The sequence below is a fragment of the Oreochromis aureus genome, linkage group 20, assembly GCF_013358895.1.
Source record: "Oreochromis aureus strain Israel breed Guangdong linkage group 20, ZZ_aureus, whole genome shotgun sequence".
Taxonomy (NCBI): Eukaryota; Metazoa; Chordata; class Actinopteri; order Cichliformes; family Cichlidae; genus Oreochromis; species Oreochromis aureus.
The window spans coordinates 22,842,478-22,861,921 of record NC_052961.1 but is presented as its reverse complement, the minus strand read 5'-3'; the positions used below and the strand labels follow the sequence as shown (position 1 = coordinate 22,861,921).

Below are 19,444 nucleotides of genomic sequence, written 5' to 3'. Positions count from 1 at the left end.
CAGCTTGACACTTAATTTGCCCGTTTCAGTTACAGTAGCTCCCTCATCTTATATATATAATTTACAGTCTGAGGGGGCTTGTGAAGATACTTCTATTTTGCATTTGCTTCGCATTCAATACAGCTTTTCTCATTATAAAATGATATGAGCTTATAAATTTGGGTAAAAAGTTTAATCTTCAAAACATGTACATAAATTCTGTAATATACTCAATGCTCTGCCCAGCTTTTGCTTTAATGGCATTGTGCACTTGAGCTGGAATGGACAAGCTGGTGCAAAGTCTGATAACCTGGTATGATTTGATGCTCCGTGGCTTTTGAGCTTCTTTTGGTATTCAAGTAGTTCTACAAAGCTTTGAGTTGTGTTGGGCTCATTATCCTTCAGCAGTATGAAGCCTTCTCCACAAAGATGCAAACCAGAGAGCGCAGCGTGTCACGCTGGAGTGCTACGTCGTCTGGAGTTGATGCAATGCAGGTGCGGGTTTGATAAACTACATTTTCATCCTCTCTTCTCTTCATACATACACATTTCTGATTTTATTAAAGTGGGATTCATTAGCAAATAAGATTTGTTTGCGGTCATCCTCTGTGCAGTGCTGGCACATCTTAGCCCACCCCAAGTATTTGGCCTCGTTTCCCCTCCTGAGAATTGGTTTAGAGACACATTAATGACCACAACAAGACAGATGTTTTTTGATAGGACTTTTCTGATAGGGGTCTCGCTTTCTTTAGTTAGCAAATTTATTAATTCTGATTTTCTCAGTGAACAAAGCGTCGTGTATTGATCCTCTGATGGTGTGGTCTCTTTTGGTCTGCCTGATTGTGTTTTGGATACGTCTGATTGAGTTCAAGCAGTGTTTTAGTCCCTATAGAAACATTTGCTCTGAATAACAATCTGACTTCTAACACTTTTAGTTAGTTACAATGTCATGTTTCCCCCTATCAAAATGCCAATTAATCCTTGAGCCACAGACATATTTGTACATTTCTGCCCTAGACAAGTACATCAAACCCACCTTAGTATCTTGAAGGACATTCTCAACTGAAGGATTTGTACAAAAGAGCTAAAAATGTTGAAAAATTGTCCTTTAGTTTTATTGCTGACCTTGAAATTGTTACGCCTTGTGTTTTTTAATGATTTAAATGTAGTTGTTTTCAGCTTTGCATGAAAATATCACAAATTTCTGATGTGATTTAAAAGTGGATTCCACTACAAATATTACTGTATCCTGCAGAACTAAACAAAAACTGGTGCTAGATTGTTAAATAGTGTCTGACAAACACTCCTCATTGGAGAGGTTAAGCTGTGATGAGTGAAGCTCTAGAGAGGAAGTAATATTTCAACACACAGGTTCTTTCTAATCTCATCTTTTTCAGATGGTTTCTAAGTTCAGTTAAGTCCAATATCACCATCAGGATGATCCCTTCTTTTAAAACACATCTTTTATGCACAAAAATCGACAGTATGACCTCTTCAAAGTCTGATCTGTACTCACTGGAACTATACAAAGTAGTTTAATAATAATGATGTTTCTCCCTTGTATGAATGAATACATCACAGCAGTGCTGTGTTTTATCTGTGGGACTTTCATATATTAATCCAATAAACAGGCACACTAGCACCCAAGTTAAATGCATTTCATTAGCTCACCTAGCTCTGGAAAATCAGTCCGGCTCTCTTCGGCCTTTGGAGGCCCACAACCTGCTCGAGTGCACGCTCTGAGGTCGAAGCGGTAAAGGCTGTCCCCATTTAATCCCTGAAGTGTCCAGTGGTTGGTGTCAGCCCCGGTAATGTTGATCTCTTTGGAATCAATCACCTCGAGTGCAGTCTCATTAACTGTAGACGAAGAAGAAAGATGGTCAGGTCGGTTCACGTGCTGAGAGCGAGCCTATGATGTTTCGATGCAGAAAAAGTCATCGCAGCTGGGTCGTGCGGGAGGTTAGCGTAACACGGCTATAATGAGGGTCAGTGGTCGAGGGAAGGAAGAGATGAAGAGATTTTATGCTGTCTCATGCAGGAAGTGAATATAGGAGATACATGTTGTGACAGGTAAGCTGAGGAGGAATACATTATGAGGAAAGGCGAGAGAAGATGAAAGGGGGAAATAAAGAGCTCAAGAGGAGGGGGGGGGTGTAAACAAGTGGCAGTGCACGGATGAAAAGAGGAGGTGGAGGAGATGAGAAAAGTGAAAAGCAATAGGAAGTGGTAACCGAGCAGAGACTATGAAGGGATTTTTTTTAACTCTGCGTAAAAGGAAGAAAAAATTACAAAAACAAGTGATGGGAAGGAAGACAATGAGGGGAAAGAATGCATAAGGAAACAGTAGAAGGAAACCAGAAGAGCTACAATCACAAGTAGCACAACATATCACCAAATATGCATTATAGATCAAAGTACAGTATGTGTGCACTGCTGAAAGCAACACTTCTCTTGAAACCCCCCTCAGTGATGCCATTACTGTGCCAATACCGAACCGCAGGTGAGAGCTGATGTGCCAAGCCCATTGTACCACTTTGCAAAAACAATGTTTGGGTTTTGGGGGGGTTTGCAGGGGCAGTAGAGAGCACAGGATATTTTACGTTGCCGACAACAGATCACACAGCGCTGTCAGGAAACCAAAGGATACTCAGGCTGCACATACAGCGCAACATATATTATTTATTCATAGGAACCAAATTTTCATTTAAGTGATATGGTGAATCAGTTCAACTAAAAAAAAGAAGAAGAAAAAAACACCCACAGATTGCAGTGTGTGGGAATAACTGTGTAAAGTCTTACATCTGATATGGGAAAAAAGGCAGAAATAGAGGGACAGAGTGTATTGAAGAGCTGGCCAGACTCTGTGGGTGCTGGTGGAGGCGGCACAGGGCTGTCTCTGCCTTCACATTTTACACAAAAGACTTCAGAAATGTCAGCCAACGAGAGTGTAGGCTTTGAAAACAGAGAGTGTAATGAAAGCCCCTCACTCACTTGTTCATTCTTACTGTACTCCAGCATAAAGGTGCTTTTTCTTTTTCTTTTGCAAAAAGGAAAGCTTCTGAGTGATAAATGCAAAAAAATAAAAAATAGCACAAGAGGCACATAGAGCACTGGTTTAAATGATTCTCTTGGGAGGAAACATGCAGGAGGATGTGAGATAAGAAACACAGAGAAGTGTCAAGCCACAAGCTAAAGTATCTTGAAACAATTAGGCCGTTGCAGACTTTGGAGGAGGGTTCAGTGTCACACAGTGCCACCTACTGTCTGGGACAACGCCACACGAGATTAGAAGGGAAGAGGTGATGTGCAGATGATAGTGTATGCAACAATGTTTTTTAAATCGAAATTAAACCTCCATATGTGTAAATTGAAGCTGTAGTATCACATATCCACCCCCTCTACACTTCCTTCTCTCTTTAATAATCTTTTCCTCTCTTGTGTCCCCTTTACTGAGGCTGCTGTTGCACGAATGCTTACACTTCGCCCACTGTCACACTGCAGACAAAGCCCTGAGTTACAGCAGAGACAACTCTGTTATGATGAAAAACCACATGTAGGTTCAAAGGTCTACAAAGTGTGGTGTGTTTACATACTGAGGTGGTACTGCAGGAGGTACCCGGAGAGGATGCCATTTGACTTTGACGGCTGTGCCCATTCCAGCCTAACTGAATCTTTCTGGATGATGGAGGAAGTCAGGACGGTAACTTGCTCTGGAACTACACAAACAACAACAATGGTGACATAAGCATACATTTTTTTAAAAACTGGGATGAAAAACACACTGATCTAAAACCGATCTTGTCACAAGGACGCAATTCATTCTGGATTCATTGTTTGTACAGTTTTCAGCACATGTGCATAAACGCCTGAAGCATGGGTTGTTTAGCATGTTTGATCACAGTATCACCTCACCTCCCTCTGGTGTATTGAAGGTCACCGGGTCACTCTTGGGTCCATTGCCCTTCTTGTTGAAAACATAAACGGTGAGTTTGTATTCAGAAAAAGGTTCGAGTCCTGGCACAATGACATGACTTCTGTTTCCAGAAAAGGACATGGAGTGACTCAAATCTAAAATCTTGTCGGGATTCAGGAGACTTCTTCTCCTCACCCAGTGAACCTGTGAGAGGGTGTAATATAAAACAACAGGAAGGACAGTAAGATAATGAAAGAGCTCCTTCACACACATCTTTTTGTCACTCTTTTACTTTGACACTGTGCATCCTTCAAACTTTCAACACATGTACAGCATTAAAACTCCTTAAATGATAAAGTTGGGTATAATTTTTAAACATTTTTTAAAAATTATATCCAACCAAAACTAAAACTCTCAAAATGAGCTGTCACGATGAGAGTACATCTCATTTTAGAGTTTGTCCTCCAAATGACAAAAATCATTCCACCAGAGAAAGTGCGCTATTCAGAAAGCAGACACTGGAGGAGTTTCAAATACCGAGAAAAACACGCTGCTGTTTGAAGTTCCTTTGCTGGAATTGAAAATGCAGGGATGTTTGAGAGGCTGACAACTTACATTGTAACCCCCCAGACGACCTCGCACCGTGGCAGGTGGAACTGGGGTCCAGCTAACTCTCAGAACAGTGGTGTTGATCACCTCCACAGCAATGTCCCGTGGTGCCGCAGTAGGAACTAAAGACGGTGGGAGGAAGTTGAGAAACACAGAAAGTCTGTGAACAGCAGACCTTTATCCAGACTTTTTTCCCAACATATTGAAAATAAAATGTTTGTAGTTGCAGAAAGTTACAAAATACATCAACCTTGTTAGATTAATACAGTGTTTTAAGCTGAGGAATGGTGTTCTGTTGCTTGATGAATTGATAAGTCAAAATAAGTCAGTATAAAAAGCCAAGAAAGTGCACAGAAAATATGCTGAGCTACATGTCAAATGAAGCAAATTAGCTACTGAAAGCAGGGGAAAAATCGACACCAGACACAAAATGACACTGTAAATATTTTCTGCTCTACGCGTTACTGTAACAACAGGAGCACGAGGTAGGAGCACAGCAGACACTGGAAAGCGAAGCAGCCATCGTGCCTCAGTAGGCCTACAGCGCAAAGCGTGTTGTGATCTGTCAAATCCCCAACAGCTTCTGAGACAGAAGTGGAAATTTGACATCCCTCTCCTCTACAAAGGTTATCTGCCACCTGCTAGCAGTGGTGTTTTTTTGTTTTTCCTTTTGCAGAAGGAAGGAAAAGTCACTACTGCACCACCTGCACGGGGTTAAAACCTTGGGTAAGTGGAGGGGGGGAGAAAAAGAAAAGAACTTAACCTGACACATTTTCCCGCAGACAATGCCAAAAGACAACTGAGAACACGGTAAAGAATCATAACACGAGAAGTTCAGAGTTAAAAGAAAACCAGCAGACAAATATGCCAGTTCAGCTTTGGGGTATGTTGTAATGAAGTCAGTTGCAGGTAATTATATCGTATGCTGAAATATATTAATACATACTACTCACCATCTTCCCCAGAGTAACCTGTAACAGGCTTAGGCTCTGGCCCCCAGCCGTAGCTGTTTCTGCTCAGGATTTTAATCTCGTAGGGGACAAAGGTTGGCGTGTTGTTCACGAGAAACACAGATCTGTTGACCATGTGCTCCGTGAAGTTATCTTCCACCCCGAGTTGGCGGTACTTCACCTTATACTCAAAGCCCGGGCCGTTGCGCTCAAGAGGTGACAGCGGCTACAATATGACAGTGCAGAGAAATTGTTACAATCCTATAACAACTTCTTACAGATAACAAGTCTTTTAAATTTAAATGAATAAACAATTCTCATACCTCCCAACTGATTTCCATTTGATGAGGATGATGGCCTTGAATTTTGATGTTTTCTGGGTTCCTATCAGGTGCTTTGGAGACATGTGTGCATTTGTATAAATTATTTTTTGCAGAATAAAAAAGATGCCATTTTTTATACTGCAACTTTCCCCGCTAACTAAAACAAGCACTATGGTAATTGTGGATCAGTAATAGGTAAAGAGCAATCTGTGCCCGCTACACTCTGTGTGGACTGCGAGTGCTTCAGTGACTCAAACATATCCACATTCCCGGCTACTACAGAGTCCTATGGCCAAGGGCTGGTTCTCCCAAGAAGTATTTGTTTGCACATTTCAAAAGACGTACTAAAACTTGCATGCTTTCACATGTTACACACAACCAGAGAGACATTTTTAATAAATAGGAGCTGGTCTCACCAGCAGGGGGTGTTTTGTGTCGTTCAGTCGGCTCACTCGGGGGTCCGGGTCCAATGGCATTAACAGCATACACTCTGAACTGGTAGTTAAGGTTCCCATATAGTTTTAGCTCAGCTGTTGCTTGGTTACCGGTGACTCTCTGTAGCTCCTTCCACCTTCCAGGCTCCCAGCGGTTCTCCTCATACTCCACTACAAATTCTGTGCTCACAAAGAGAGAGGACACACGCGGTTGTGACAATACCACTGATTATTAAAAGCGTATATTAGGCTTTTATACTTTCACTTAGATTATATCATATAGAGAGGTTATCTACAGCGCCGATCAGTATCTATCAGTGCTGATTTACCCGTTTCTTGATAAATGAATAATTCAACATTATCTTATATGAGTGTTAAATGAGATTACCAATACCACTCATGCATTTCTAATTATGAACCTGGAGGCAGGGACCATTAGTGTAGTACAATGTGAGTAAGAAAAAAAATACCAGGGAGAAAAGGATTTCAGGTGGTATTATTAATCCTTAGATAGACGATTCATATTAACCCCTTTTTATCACCCTTTCTGTGCCACAAAACTTCTAGGATTAAGGGTTGTGCTACCTTCTCTAATTTGAATTTATTAAATTAAGAACTGACAGTGGTATTAACAGTAGGGCCAGAGCTGAAGGGGATAGTGAGAAGGCGCCTTACCACGCTGTCATTAACAGCGATCAGAAAGACAATTTGGCACATCACAGGAAGAGCTAAAAGCCTCCTGTCTATTGTATATTTTTGTGCTTCTGATTTTGTTATCTTCCTAAAGACTAATGATGTTCATTACTTTACTGTTATGTTTCAATCCTATATTTTTGGTTATGATGTTCATTAGCATGCACTTAAATAAACTCTGTATAGATATATAGTATATAGTTTATTTACTACTAATGTTTGTGTGTCTTTTGAAAGCGCCCCCATGAGCCTGTGGGTGACTTTGTAAATAATCTTTTGTTTTTTTCTTTTGTTTTTTAAAGGCATTATGCTATTGCTGATCAACAGGTGGTGATTATGTGCCAAAAAACCCAGAAATGATACAAAAAAAGAAAGAAAGGAAGAAAGAAACTAGTAAAAATGGCTATAATGAAGGATTCTTCTAAGAAAAAATGCTGTCATCCTTGTTAAATATTAACACTTATTGATGAATATTGAAAATACTTTTTGTTCCTGTTATGTCCTAAAAGATTTATCCGGTTTCAGTCACAAAAAACAGCCACTTTTTCCCCCACTGTAACAACCATCGCAGCTAAGAATATTAATAACACAACACTGATGAACCGATACAAATTCTTACCACTAAAAATAATTTAGCCCTCCCTCTTTTGAAGCCTAAATGAGAGACAAGCTCCCCTGCTGGGATTCTCAGCGCTTTGCAGCTTTCTTCACTTGTTTAAGTGATCACAGCATCAACTAAATCTCTTTTTCACACAGGAAGCATGAAAACACTCAGTGATTTGCAGTAAATCACTTGAAAGTTGCATCAAAAAACAATTTCAGTTTTTAATAATAACCTGCAGACTTTTTTCCAACTGTGAAGCAGCTTTAGTCCGCACACTTGGGTTCTGGTCAGTGCATGCACGTACAGCACAGGTGTGCGTGAATGCTAATTTCAGTTGCTCCCTTGTCACAAGGGGTCGCAACATCGAATCGCACTCGATGTTCTGATTTGGCAGAGCTCTACACCGGAGGTCCTTCCTGACACAATACCAAAGGGATTTGTGTCTTCAGCTAGAATCAAACAAGTGACCTTTCTCTTGCCAAGCAAAAGTGCAAACTACTACACTATGGAGGCACTACAGCTGTGTGCATGCATTTTATATCCCTTGTGTATGAATTATTACTGATTATGCATTATACGATTCTTTTTCCCAGTGGCAAGGCTAAAGCATCTCATCTGATGGTTGGGGTTGCTTTCTAACATTGCAGGGTCTTTACTTTAGAGCATGAAGTGCCTTGAGGTGACTTGTTGTGAATTGGTGCTATGTAAATGAATAATATTGAACTGAATTGAATACTCTGTTGAGTTAGGGTGTGTCTTACATGTAAAAGTAACTAATAAATACAAAGTATTCAGTCACGTTCCATTTTTTTGTTATCCTACCTTTATTAACAAGTATTTACAACAATACACAGAAACCTTCTTTCAGGCTTTCTGCTTTTTGCCCATTAACTTTTACCTGTTACGGTGCTGTTGTGATCGCTTCCAGGTATCCAAGACAAAACAACATTCCTTGGACTGTCTAGTTCAGACAGCTCTAACTTTATCGGAGCATCAGGAACATCTGCCGTGCAGAACACAAGAACCGTCAACTGTCAACGTGATAACTAAAACATCTAGAGAATGTCAAATGCGTTAATGAACAAATACCAGAATTCTGATCATTATTTATTTAACTGTGTGAAGCCAAATCATTTCCAAAAATGTGCGATAAATATTTAACTATACATAATTCATCTTACCCCGTACTGTGAGTACTGCAGTGGCAGAGTCCTCATCTAGGCTTGTTCTAGCAGTGCATGTATATGTTCCCTGATCACTCAGGTTTACATTCATGATCTCCAGCATGGCACCTTTCACAGAGTATCTGAACATAAGTGAAGATTTGTCAGAGTAAGTAATTTCAATCCACCTCTCAAGCAGAGGCCCCTCCACCAAAGCTGCATAATAAAAGAGAATTTAAAGCCATGCATAATTTAGTCATGCTAGCCTTTTATTATCCAGTAAGTGCACTGGTTGATGCTACAGTCTAACTTTCTAATGTCTGTAACTAAAACCGTAGCATGTTAAACGATAGATAGAGACGAGCAGACAATGCATCAGCAAAATGCATCCTCTGATCAAGATGCACATAAAAGTTTATATTAATGAATTTATTATTCTACTCAGTAAGAGCATCAGCATAAAAGCACCATCAAAGCAAAACCAGTTACCTGGAAGTTTTGTCAGAGGAAAGTGGGATCTCCTTGTTATCTTTTCTCCACACCAGCTCAAACGTGTCCTGCAGACTTGCATCATATTCAGTCTCGCACATCAATTTAGCCAACTTCCCACTGTCAACCTGCGTGTTCAGAGGTGGACTTACTATTTTCGTAGCGTCTGAAGATAACACAAAAACCAGGGGGGAAAAAAGAAAAAGAAAAAAGCACAAGTGAAATAATCTTCACAAGCCCAGCTTGATTTAAATAGCAATGTGAGTCTCTGAAATTAAGCCAAATCATTGATTTCATAGATGACTGTTTATGGCTGGAACTTCCTTCAACATACGTTCAACATATATATATGAGCGAGATAGACTGCCTAGCTTTAACTACTTATTAAACTACTTAAAGCACAGAATATTAAAAAGAAATACATTCCTTCTTTTCTTCTTTTTACCATTGTGCGCAGTGACTACGAATATCCCTGCCTACAAAAAGCAGTAATTATGTTGCTGAGATACCTTTCACATCCAGCACAGCAGTGACAGTCGACGAGCCCTCCATGTTACTCGCAACGCAGATGTATTTCCCACTGTCACCTTTTTCTGCGTTAATGATTCTCAATGATTGTCCGCTCTCAAAAGCAAGGAAACGTTCCCCCTCGATGGCGTTTTCATCTTTGGTCCTAGGAGAGAAACTTTACTTAGCGCTTCCACGTAACTTATCCAACACCTCAAGTGCAAATCAAAGGTGCCGATTTGCTGCAAGTTCAGAGTTTGAAAGCGTCTGGTGTTTTCATTTTTGCCACTTTAAAGAATGTCGTATATTATGCCGTGTTTTATTTTTAAGGGCTTGAAAAAAAGGAGACAACTAGATCCTATCATGTGACCTATTGAGGTCACCTGAGGCAAGGTATGAGTGGGGGTTGAAGTGTTCTGAAGACTGCATTGATGTTCATTCATAGATGGCCTCCTTTACTCCTTTTTCAAATCATCTTGATCCAAAAATGGGATTATTGCCATTCACAATTTTTTTTGTCCTTTAGGTGTAAATGTACAGGTGAGTCTTATCCTGTGGAGGTGGCTCTTCTATGTTGTTTATGGAGTGGCTGTTTGATTTCTCCACTGTAGAGCTCCAAGCACACCTTTATCCTTGGGATGAAGAAGTTTTTCAAGCTCCCAAGACCACCACTAAACTTTAATAGATGGGCTACACAGTTTACTTAATTAAAGCAACACACAGGGTTGCTGATTAGAAGTGAAGCGCAGGTTTTCTACAATGACAAGTTCTATCTTAATATTTGGCATTTGTGTCATCGTCTGTGTTTTGCCACGGACTGTCTGTTTCTCTTTTGAGCAGCGGTGATAGTAAATGGGATTCACGTCGCCCAATTTCAAGGAACAGAAGATGATTATCTCATTAACCAGACATAAGTGTCAACATCACAGCGTGTCATACAGACACCTGAAGCAGTGTGGGAGTGATAGCATGACTCACTGCTGTGATACTGCTCTCGGGTTCATTCTTTAGACTGCTTCTCTTTACACTCTTCCACATTAATATGTAAAAGTGGCTATTTCTTATATTTTAAGAGGCAGGCGAGTGTAAATTACTAATGACGCTTTTAACTTGCTTGCATAAATTGTTTCTTTGTTAAGACAAACCCAGCTCTACTTACCAAGAGATGCTGGATGGTGGAGAGCTGAAAACACTGCAGTTCATGGTGATTTCCTTTCCGACTACTACAGCATACTCCTGGTTGTTCTCTGTCAGTATAAGCGGAGCCATATCTAAAAGCAAGAGGAAGGAGCTGACTCAAATGTCAAAGAAAATACAGATAAATCACAGGCTCTGGTAACACTGCACAATTCTATTGATCCAAGAACATGAACTTTCTCAGTCCTGTGCCCTAATCCATAGATACACACCAGTTAGTTATGTCCAGTCCCCACAGCTGGATCAAACACGGCTGTAGAGATAAAACTACTTGCCTGTTAAACAAAACTTTAATGGACACGAACTAAATGGACGTGATCTTCATCATCAGTAAATTTAGTTCCATCTTTCAAATTACTTTTCTAATTTTCACATATTCGTGATTGATAATTGATCATGAAAGTAATTTGCACATATAAGATCACTGCATTTTGGTCATTTGAGGCAGCTAGATAATAGCTAAAAGGAACAAAATGGTGTTGGTGTCCTGGGGTTTTGAAACCAGATGTGATGATAGAGGGATGGAGCGGACTGAGAGACACATGGCAGGTCCACTCTAACACATATACTGTTTTATGGTTGTTTTTGATGCTGAATCAGACCAAAACTTACAAAGATTATTCAGTGAGTCCGGGAACTAGCAAGTGAGACTAAACAAAGGAACAAGGAAGGTAAGTCTTTAATAAGGCTATAGGTTAAACTGAAAGGTCATTTTTCATAGACTTTTGTACAACTGACTTTATTTTTCAGACTTTCCAGACAGGTTTTTTTAGTAAGCATAAAAGGCTTTGTTTTTTAGATGAAAAAAACAATGTTGACTTATAGAAGCTAGCAGGGCATAGGCTAACCAAGAGGTTGCTCTTTGTTAGCAAATACTACATTTAAGCTAAAGGACCAGTGTGTAGGACATAACTCAGTTATTATACTTAAAACTATCAATAATTATCATAATATTAAAGAGCTAAGTATTATTCTCAGTTGCAGTGAATTCATAGAAGAAAATAAATTGTAGAAAATTGTAGAAAACTAGATCAGATCTCTAATCCCTAAACCCTAACCAAGGAAGGTAAAAAAAAAATGGCAGATTAGCTTGAGTAAAAGACCGAAACACGTGTTTCCATTTGAAACAAAGCATTATCAGGGATTCTAACATCTAGTACTTTTACTGAATAAGTATAATCAGTATTAGAATAATCTTAATTTATTTTATGTATTTATTTGGCTGAAATCTACAAATTCCTCCTAAAGTGTTGCTAAATTTTTCACACTGGTCCTTTAATGGCTCCTGGTGACTCATGCCTTAGAAGTAATATTAACAACTAAGATTAACCAAGTGTTAGAATGTAGTAAATTAGTTACTCAGCCTTAAAAACTGGATAATCTAAGAAAGGAGTTTTTATTCAAGGCTGTCCACCAATCACAAGGTGAATAGTTCCAACCTAAGCAATTCTTGCTGCTAAGACTGGCACAGACCAGTATTAGGATTAAAGGGCCGTTGCTTTTTCCTCCAGGTATCTTTGAACAACTTTTTAAAATTATCATTCAAAAACTACATTTGTCTTTACTCGGGTTATCTTTGTGTAATATTAAAATTTGCTTAATGATCTAAATCATTTAAGCATAACAAGTAGTCAAATAACTAAGAAATCAGTTACACTGCAGCAAGTCAAGACGCTGAACCCTGAAATTGCTCCTGATGATCAGGCTACGCTTGCATTAGAGCTCCTTGCCACCACTGTGTGAATGAGAGGCCGTAAAGAAAAGAGATGCTTTGGATAAAGGCTCCATTATCATTTCTAAAGAATACTACAACAAATGGAAGTCCACTCAGACTTCAGCTGAAAGAAAACTCTACATTCACGCTAATAGGCAAATAATGATTAGATGTGGATCTTAGATGTACAATGATAAGATACAGGAGAAAATCTCAGGGCTATGAAGCAGTGGGTGTAAGTGTTTCTTCTTATGAATCATACCAGGAAAACAATCTCTATCAGCAAAAATAATGAGACTGGCTAAAGAAAACTGGCTTCCAAAACAGTTCCTTATAGCATATTATTATATTATGAGCTACTTTTTAGATAAAGCACTACAACGCAGAACTTACTCATGATCATGATGTTAACGTTGGCTAGAATATTTCCGTGTCTGTTGGAGGCTTCACACTGGTAGACGCCACTGTCCTCCGCTTTGGCATTGAGAAGTGTCACAGTGTCATCAAACACTTGCATCCTGTTATCTGGGTCATCTGACAGCAACACGTACATGAATAAATTACCAAGTCATCATGAAAGCAACTCAATATATCAACATGTTCTTTTCAGGATAACACCAGCATCAGTGTTGGATAATTCTGTAAAAAATATAGATGTTTTGAATACAACTTAAATATAGCTTCTCTTTAATTAATCAAGTGGCAGATGACTTGACAGTTAATATAACCTTTTAAAAACCCATATAATTATGTGTATATTGCCTTTGTTACACAAACACATTTCCTTTTGAGATATTTAATAATATTCCAAACAAATTATTCCTACTCAGACACTGTACAAGAGAAGGCACCAACTACTTTCAATTAGCACATGCTTCTGTTTGGCATACCTTGCCTTTCAACTTCTGAAGGAGAAAAATAAAACCAGTCATCTCATCATTTCAAACACTAAGCAGACAGTTGCCTGTCACATTACTCCAGTTTGACGTCGGGGATAGCTACTCATTGCACTGCCCTCCTGCCCGGAGGCGCAATATGAATTAAACCACATCAACAATTATTCTCACTCACCTCTGAACATTACTCCATTCCTCCTCCACGTTATTGCTGGTTGTGGTTTTCCACTGACGGAGCACTTGATGTGCACATCAGACCCAATCACAGTGAGCTGGCTCTGAGGAGGCTCTGTCAGCCACTTTGGTGGCTCTGGGAGATGTTAAGAGGAGTCATGATGATCTCAGATAAAACAAACAGCCATCCACGTGTCAAGAGCTTTCTCTTTGAAGCAAATAAACAAATGTGCCCACAAATAGAAGCGTAATTAGCTCCTGATGTTGACTAACCTTCCACTATTACATCAAAGTAGTGGACAGCCTTTCCAACTGAGTTCTCAGCTGTGCACATGTACTTCCCCTCATCACTCTCTTCCACTGCTGATAAGCTCAACAGCTTGTTGTAGTTGTTAAATTTTACCCGAGGACTCATGACTTCTCCCATTTTTATCCACTTCACAGATGGTGTAGGACTACAACGTGAGACAATAGTGTGTTAACACCGTAATGAACAAAACGGTTATTTATATATGGTGACAACATGAGTGCAGAAGCGATGATGCAGAATGTGCACTTACAATCCCTCGGGTATACATTCGAGCTGCAGATCCTCTCCTTTCAACAACACCTTCTCAGTCTGAACACCAGAGGGCAGCAAAAGGCTGGGTATTCTCGCTGGGGGGGCCACAGCTGCATCGAAAGCAGACAATGTCATTTCTTGCTCTGATGTATAATTTTACCCACTTATTTTCTAAACTGCACACACGCTTTATTGTCAATTTCTAGTGGCTGTTCAGATAATATGAAAGAAAGCTTTGATGTGTGGTTATCACTCACGAGTATGGCTGCTCTCTGAAGAGTCATCGGCACGTCTTACTGGAACATAAAAAAACATAATAAAATACAGTCGCAATTTTACTTGAAGTAAGAGTGTTGGCATTGTTTTCACCAACAAACGTTACACAATCACTAATATCAGTCATCAGTCTGAGTCATATCAAAAACTTCCTTCAGCATCAACATGACAAGGCAAGCCCGGCTTCATCACAGGATCAAAAGTTGCTTTGAAGAAGCCATAGTGATTCTTTGATAGTGTGATAGGATGAGATGTACCACACATAACATTTTTGCAGGTCTGATATTGACAAAATGCTAAACAAGTGAGCTACAGTGCAGTTTCCAAGCCAGAGAGACTTTGTCATAAACCTACAGCGTTTGACCACAACAGCCATGGCGGTTTTCTGGACAATTGTGCGTATCCTGTTGAAGGCAGCAAAGCAACCGTAATCCTGGCGACTGTCATTCTGTATGGCATTAGAGAAGTACAGGTTGCCATCAGTTCCCATGGAAACCCTCTCATCCTGCTCAATGTGCTGGAGATCTGGAAAACAACATATTTGTAAAAATAATGTGAAATCATTGTTACAACATTTGTAACTCTTCATAGCATGTGCCTAGGAAATTCATGTTGGCTGATAAGAAGGTGCGATTTGGACAGAAACTTTTAAAGGGTGCATCAGAGGGACTTTTCAGATGATAACATGTCAAATCAGCAATGCCTGAAAATTAACTGCAGTGTGGCCTAATATCTTATATGGAAGTTATTCTCTAGAGAGTGTTCTTGCAAAGACCCGGTGAACTCATAAGTGCACTACAACAGAATATAAGGTATATATAGCCAGTATTTCAATAATGGATCGGTGACACGCACAACTGTGCACGCAAAGCAGACACAGAGATGTCACCAGATGGACAACATCTGTTTAGTTTTTTTTTTAAGCTTAATGGCAGCCTTTCGATTCCACATTGCATCTTGTATCAAGAAACTAATAAAAAAAACAGATTGAAACATAATATAAAACAACAGCTCTGCACAAGTGTTTTCATTCATTCTGCCATCTTTGGATCTATCCTTCTGAGCAGCTGAAAGCCTCTTATGTTTTTCTTCCTGACATCAGTCAGGTTTGTTGGAGGAGGTTGAGGATCTTCAGTGAAGTACTTCAGACACAACTGAGGTGACCTTATACAACAGTGAATCACTTTCTCTGGCGGTGGTGGAGGGAAAAGGACCCCGATGTGCAATAAACACTTGGACCTCAAGTGTGTACCTTTACCTGAACTGGCTTTATTGTCACTGCTAACTTTACTGATAGCCGGAGGATACAATGTGTCACCAGCCACATTCATCTGTGGGGATTTTCTGGTGCAGTCAGACAGAGATTCACACTATGTAAAACTACCCCAGCTTTGAGCACTCGACAGTGCAAGTCCAATAACAGACTCAGGAACAGCGACGGCACCGTTATGGCTTAAACTAAGTACTTGTTGTAATGTCAAACACCTTCTGAACTACTAGATGCAACATGTCAATCATAGACAGTAATAGAGTGCACTCAACAAAATGAAATTGGGTGGTTGTTACATATACAAGATTCAAACTTGTAATTTGAACTAAATAATTTCATGTTTCTATGGTGAACATAATTAAATCATGTAGCATCTGCATGAAATTCAGCATCTTCATTTGTTCTTGTTGAGATGACATGATACAATCTAGTAAGAGTGGTTAGTTGCTGGACTCACGAAATTCACAAGATCACATTAGATGTCAAACTGCAGGAAAATCTCTGGAGTTTTAAGAGGCAGACAGCTACACCCACACCACGTGTATGCTATCGCTATTTATTGTGGTTTAATCTGTCAAGGACAAAAACGTGCAGAAGATTCTGCATCAAGCATTCTAATCATAGCTTTCCTATTTTTGTTACACCTGGACTGACAGCTTGGTGGCGTGATGGTTAGTGCTGTTGCCTCATTGCAAGAAGGGCCTGGGTTCAAATCCACAATCTGGCTGGTTTGCAGTGTGTAATTAGAGTTAGGTTAATTGATGATTCTAAATTACCCATGAATGTAAGTGCAAATGGTTGTTTGTCTCTATGAAATCATCAACCTGCATATTGGTTCATTAAGCAAGACTAGCAGTAATTGCCTTGATTAACAAAGTAGTTGTTCAAACAACAAGGTTTCATTGCATTTTCCTGAAGTTTTTAACTTGTGTAGAATGAATTAAAACAAATTTCACTGTACATACTTGAATAAATCACTTCAAGTCAATGTAAGTATACTATGTTGATCTAACGTAATCTGATTACATCAAACCACCAAATGTCCAATGTGTTGGGTTGACATGGTCAAAAATGGGTTATTGTACTTGGTTAAATTACGTGGAAAAAGGTGCCATGATTAAATTGTGTTCATCCAACAACAGATTTTTTTGAGTGTGCAGTAGTCATTTGACCACACTGACCATTATGCTGCAATTGACCAGATATGTGGAAAATTAAGAAGCCAGGAATCTTTATATTATGTGGTTGGCACACTTGTGCACCCAAGTGTGCAAAGCAGATCAAAACATGTGGTTAAGGTTGGTTCTGAGACACTACCTCCTTTTCCTGAATTTCTGGGTGCCTATTTGAACAATTTCAGTAGCACTCATTAGAACATATGACCAACTTTACTAAAAAGTGGGGCTTCATCATGTAAGAATACATTAGTTAGTATGCCTTTTTCCTTTTTCATCTACAAACCATTGAGGAAAAATTAAAACACTAGCTTAAGTGTTGCTGTGATCTTTTAAGCTCTGCTTTTAAAGCATTTCCTGGAAAAATGTTCATCGTTAGACCATCATTAGGCAGGTCAGTGTCAGCCTACTGATGAAGCACTGCTGCACTAATAATCCCATTCAGTATGAGAGGAATGGTAGATTTAGACATCTGGTTTATGCACTCAGCTGGCACCCCAATGTTGAGAAGCTACCATTTGCGGGATTATGACTGAATGCCTCAATATCAGATCTAGATGCAGTGATACTGTAGATTTGTGGACCTTTGGTAGGTCTTGCATAGCCAGCTCCACCCGGTGAAGGAGAGCTATGACTGGGCTGAGGGACAGCTGAACAACAGTGACCCCTCTCCAATCTTGCACTCCTGTTTGTGGAGACCCTGGTGATCAATACAGCTCCAAGTTCCCGTGGAGAAGCTGGGGCTGTATTTATTACTGCATTAAATACAGCATCTGGTTCTCCACAAACATGAGTGCGAGCCTGGAGCGGGGTAATAATCGTTCAGCCGTCCCCCAGTCACTTTTAGAAAAACTGCTTTGAAGCAGTAATAAGAGTTGTTTTTCCTTTTTTAACAAATTAATAAACTAGAATACGCAATATATAAATCACAAAAACAATAAACTGCCCCATGACTTACCAACAGTCATCCAGTAGATAAGACGTGGGGCCACACCTTCTGGTGGGTTGCATTTCAGGGTGATTGGTTCTCCCTCACTAACAACAATGGGATTGAGGGTTTCCTTTGGAAACTTAGGGATACCTAGTTGAAAAGCAAATGTTCAACAACATGAAAAACAAAACAGTGATGACATTGAAATGCAAAATTCTGGGTTTTGATCTTTTTTGTCTAAAGATTACTTACTGAAAGCTTTAATCTCGATCTCATTTGTCATAGCAGTTCCCAACTTGTTCGATGCGTAGCATCTATATTTGCCCTGGAACTCGGACATGTCCTCACTCTGAAGCACAAGTAAGCCCTTTGTGTGGTTTGCTTTGATTCTGTTGAAGTTTGGGGGGACAAAGGCTTGGCCATCCTTTTCCCATCTGTACCTGTTAGAGCAAAATATGATTCACATCCATGCAACTGATCAAGGCTTCAATGTTTGGCTTGTTTGTTTTTTCAACTCATGTCACTTGACAACACTTACTCTGGTGGTGGATTGCCCCGGGCTTTACACTTGACAGTAATGGTCGTGTCAAAATGAAGTACAATTATGGGACCTGATGTATACGTTATTATGGTTGGAGGCTGTTCCACTATGAAATGAAGCCACATACAAAAGTCATTACTGAACGGTGACTGTTAACACTAAAGTTGTTGAAGTAAATAAGATATAATACACACAAGTGTATGCCAGCAATACTACACAAATAAAGCCTTAAACGCTCAAACACAATAATCGAAAGAATTTGTAAACAAAGGAAGCTTTGCTGTAACACTTAAACTTACTCTAAGCAGTTTATGTCATTTAGAGACAGCTTTAAAAAGCCGTAAACATGAGTGTTGATTCTGTAGACCTTACGGTATTCACATGAAGCATAGCACAGGCATTCCATGTGAATTTAACTTTGCTAAATGACTCTTCATATTTAAGCACCGCACAAGTAAGAACTAGCAAGCAATTGTGTCATGACACTCATACCTTCTAGAGGGATATTAAGGCCTGAGGCCATGGTGGTCAAGGCCAAAAGCAGACGAAGCGACAGGCTCTCTGCCAAACTCATCACCCTCCACTGGAGACAACAGAGATCAGGAGAATGTGTTGGTCAACTGCTGTCACTTGTAATTTGGAAGGCAAAGAGGACCTGAAAAAGTCAGAAAACAGAAGTCCTACGCTCAGTAATTCAACCTTAAAGCACAGACAGGCTCATTTCTGAGCCATCAAAGCTGTTGTTGAAAACACATAATGCAATAATAATCCCAGTTAAAAATATATTAAATGTTCTTCCTTAGTTTGTTATTTTAAATATGCTGAATGATTTCTGAACAGTCTCCATGATACATATCAACGGATTACAAAACGAAGCAAACTTAATATTCTGAAAACGGTCAGTTTAAAGAAGCTGTGACTGCTTGATGCAAGATATCCTATTGAAGACAACAGCCATTTCATGTCCTTCATTGTTGTGAAGTTGTAGCAGAACACGGCAGAGCACTTGTTTTGTGATTACCCTTTGAACTGTAAAGCCTGGCT

At 39.6% G+C, this 19,444-nt stretch overlaps 1 protein-coding gene and 1 long non-coding RNA gene across 6 annotated transcripts in view; one reads left to right on the top strand and one right to left on the bottom strand.

Annotated features, from left to right (window-relative positions):
- LOC116309745 (neural cell adhesion molecule L1-like protein) overlaps positions 1–19,444 on the bottom strand; it is a 51,954-nt gene that overhangs the window by 14,690 nt on the left and 17,820 nt on the right. For all 5 annotated transcript variants that reach the window (XM_031726430.2, XM_039604766.1, XM_039604768.1 and 2 more), the window contains exons 2-23: positions 18,893–19,055; positions 18,398–18,506; positions 18,112–18,299; positions 17,887–18,009; positions 14,838–15,008; positions 14,465–14,503; positions 14,206–14,317; positions 13,919–14,100; positions 13,647–13,781; positions 12,969–13,109; positions 10,824–10,935; positions 9,667–9,830; positions 9,158–9,323; positions 8,687–8,811; positions 8,404–8,508; positions 6,191–6,388; positions 5,775–5,845; positions 5,455–5,677; positions 4,508–4,623; positions 3,892–4,096; positions 3,573–3,695; positions 1,651–1,836 (exon numbers count right to left, since the gene is read on the bottom strand). In XM_031726430.2, coding sequence (XP_031582290.1) covers positions 1,651–1,836; positions 3,573–3,695; positions 3,892–4,096; positions 4,508–4,623; positions 5,455–5,677; positions 5,775–5,845; positions 6,191–6,388; positions 8,404–8,508; positions 8,687–8,811; positions 9,158–9,323; positions 9,667–9,830; positions 10,824–10,935; positions 12,969–13,109; positions 13,647–13,781; positions 13,919–14,100; positions 14,206–14,317; positions 14,465–14,503; positions 14,838–15,008; positions 17,887–18,009; positions 18,112–18,299; positions 18,398–18,506; positions 18,893–18,974 — 3,076 coding nt within the window. In that variant the 5' untranslated portion in view covers positions 18,975–19,055. The remainder of the gene's footprint in view (positions 1–1,650; positions 1,837–3,572; positions 3,696–3,891; positions 4,097–4,507; positions 4,624–5,454; positions 5,678–5,774; positions 5,846–6,190; positions 6,389–8,403; positions 8,509–8,686; positions 8,812–9,157; positions 9,324–9,666; positions 9,831–10,823; positions 10,936–12,968; positions 13,110–13,646; positions 13,782–13,918; positions 14,101–14,205; positions 14,318–14,464; positions 14,504–14,837; positions 15,009–17,886; positions 18,010–18,111; positions 18,300–18,397; positions 18,507–18,892; positions 19,056–19,444) is intronic.
- The window catches only part of LOC120435348, a 91,393-nt gene that overhangs the window by 62,032 nt on the left and 9,917 nt on the right, over positions 1–19,444 (top strand). The window lies entirely within an intron of this gene.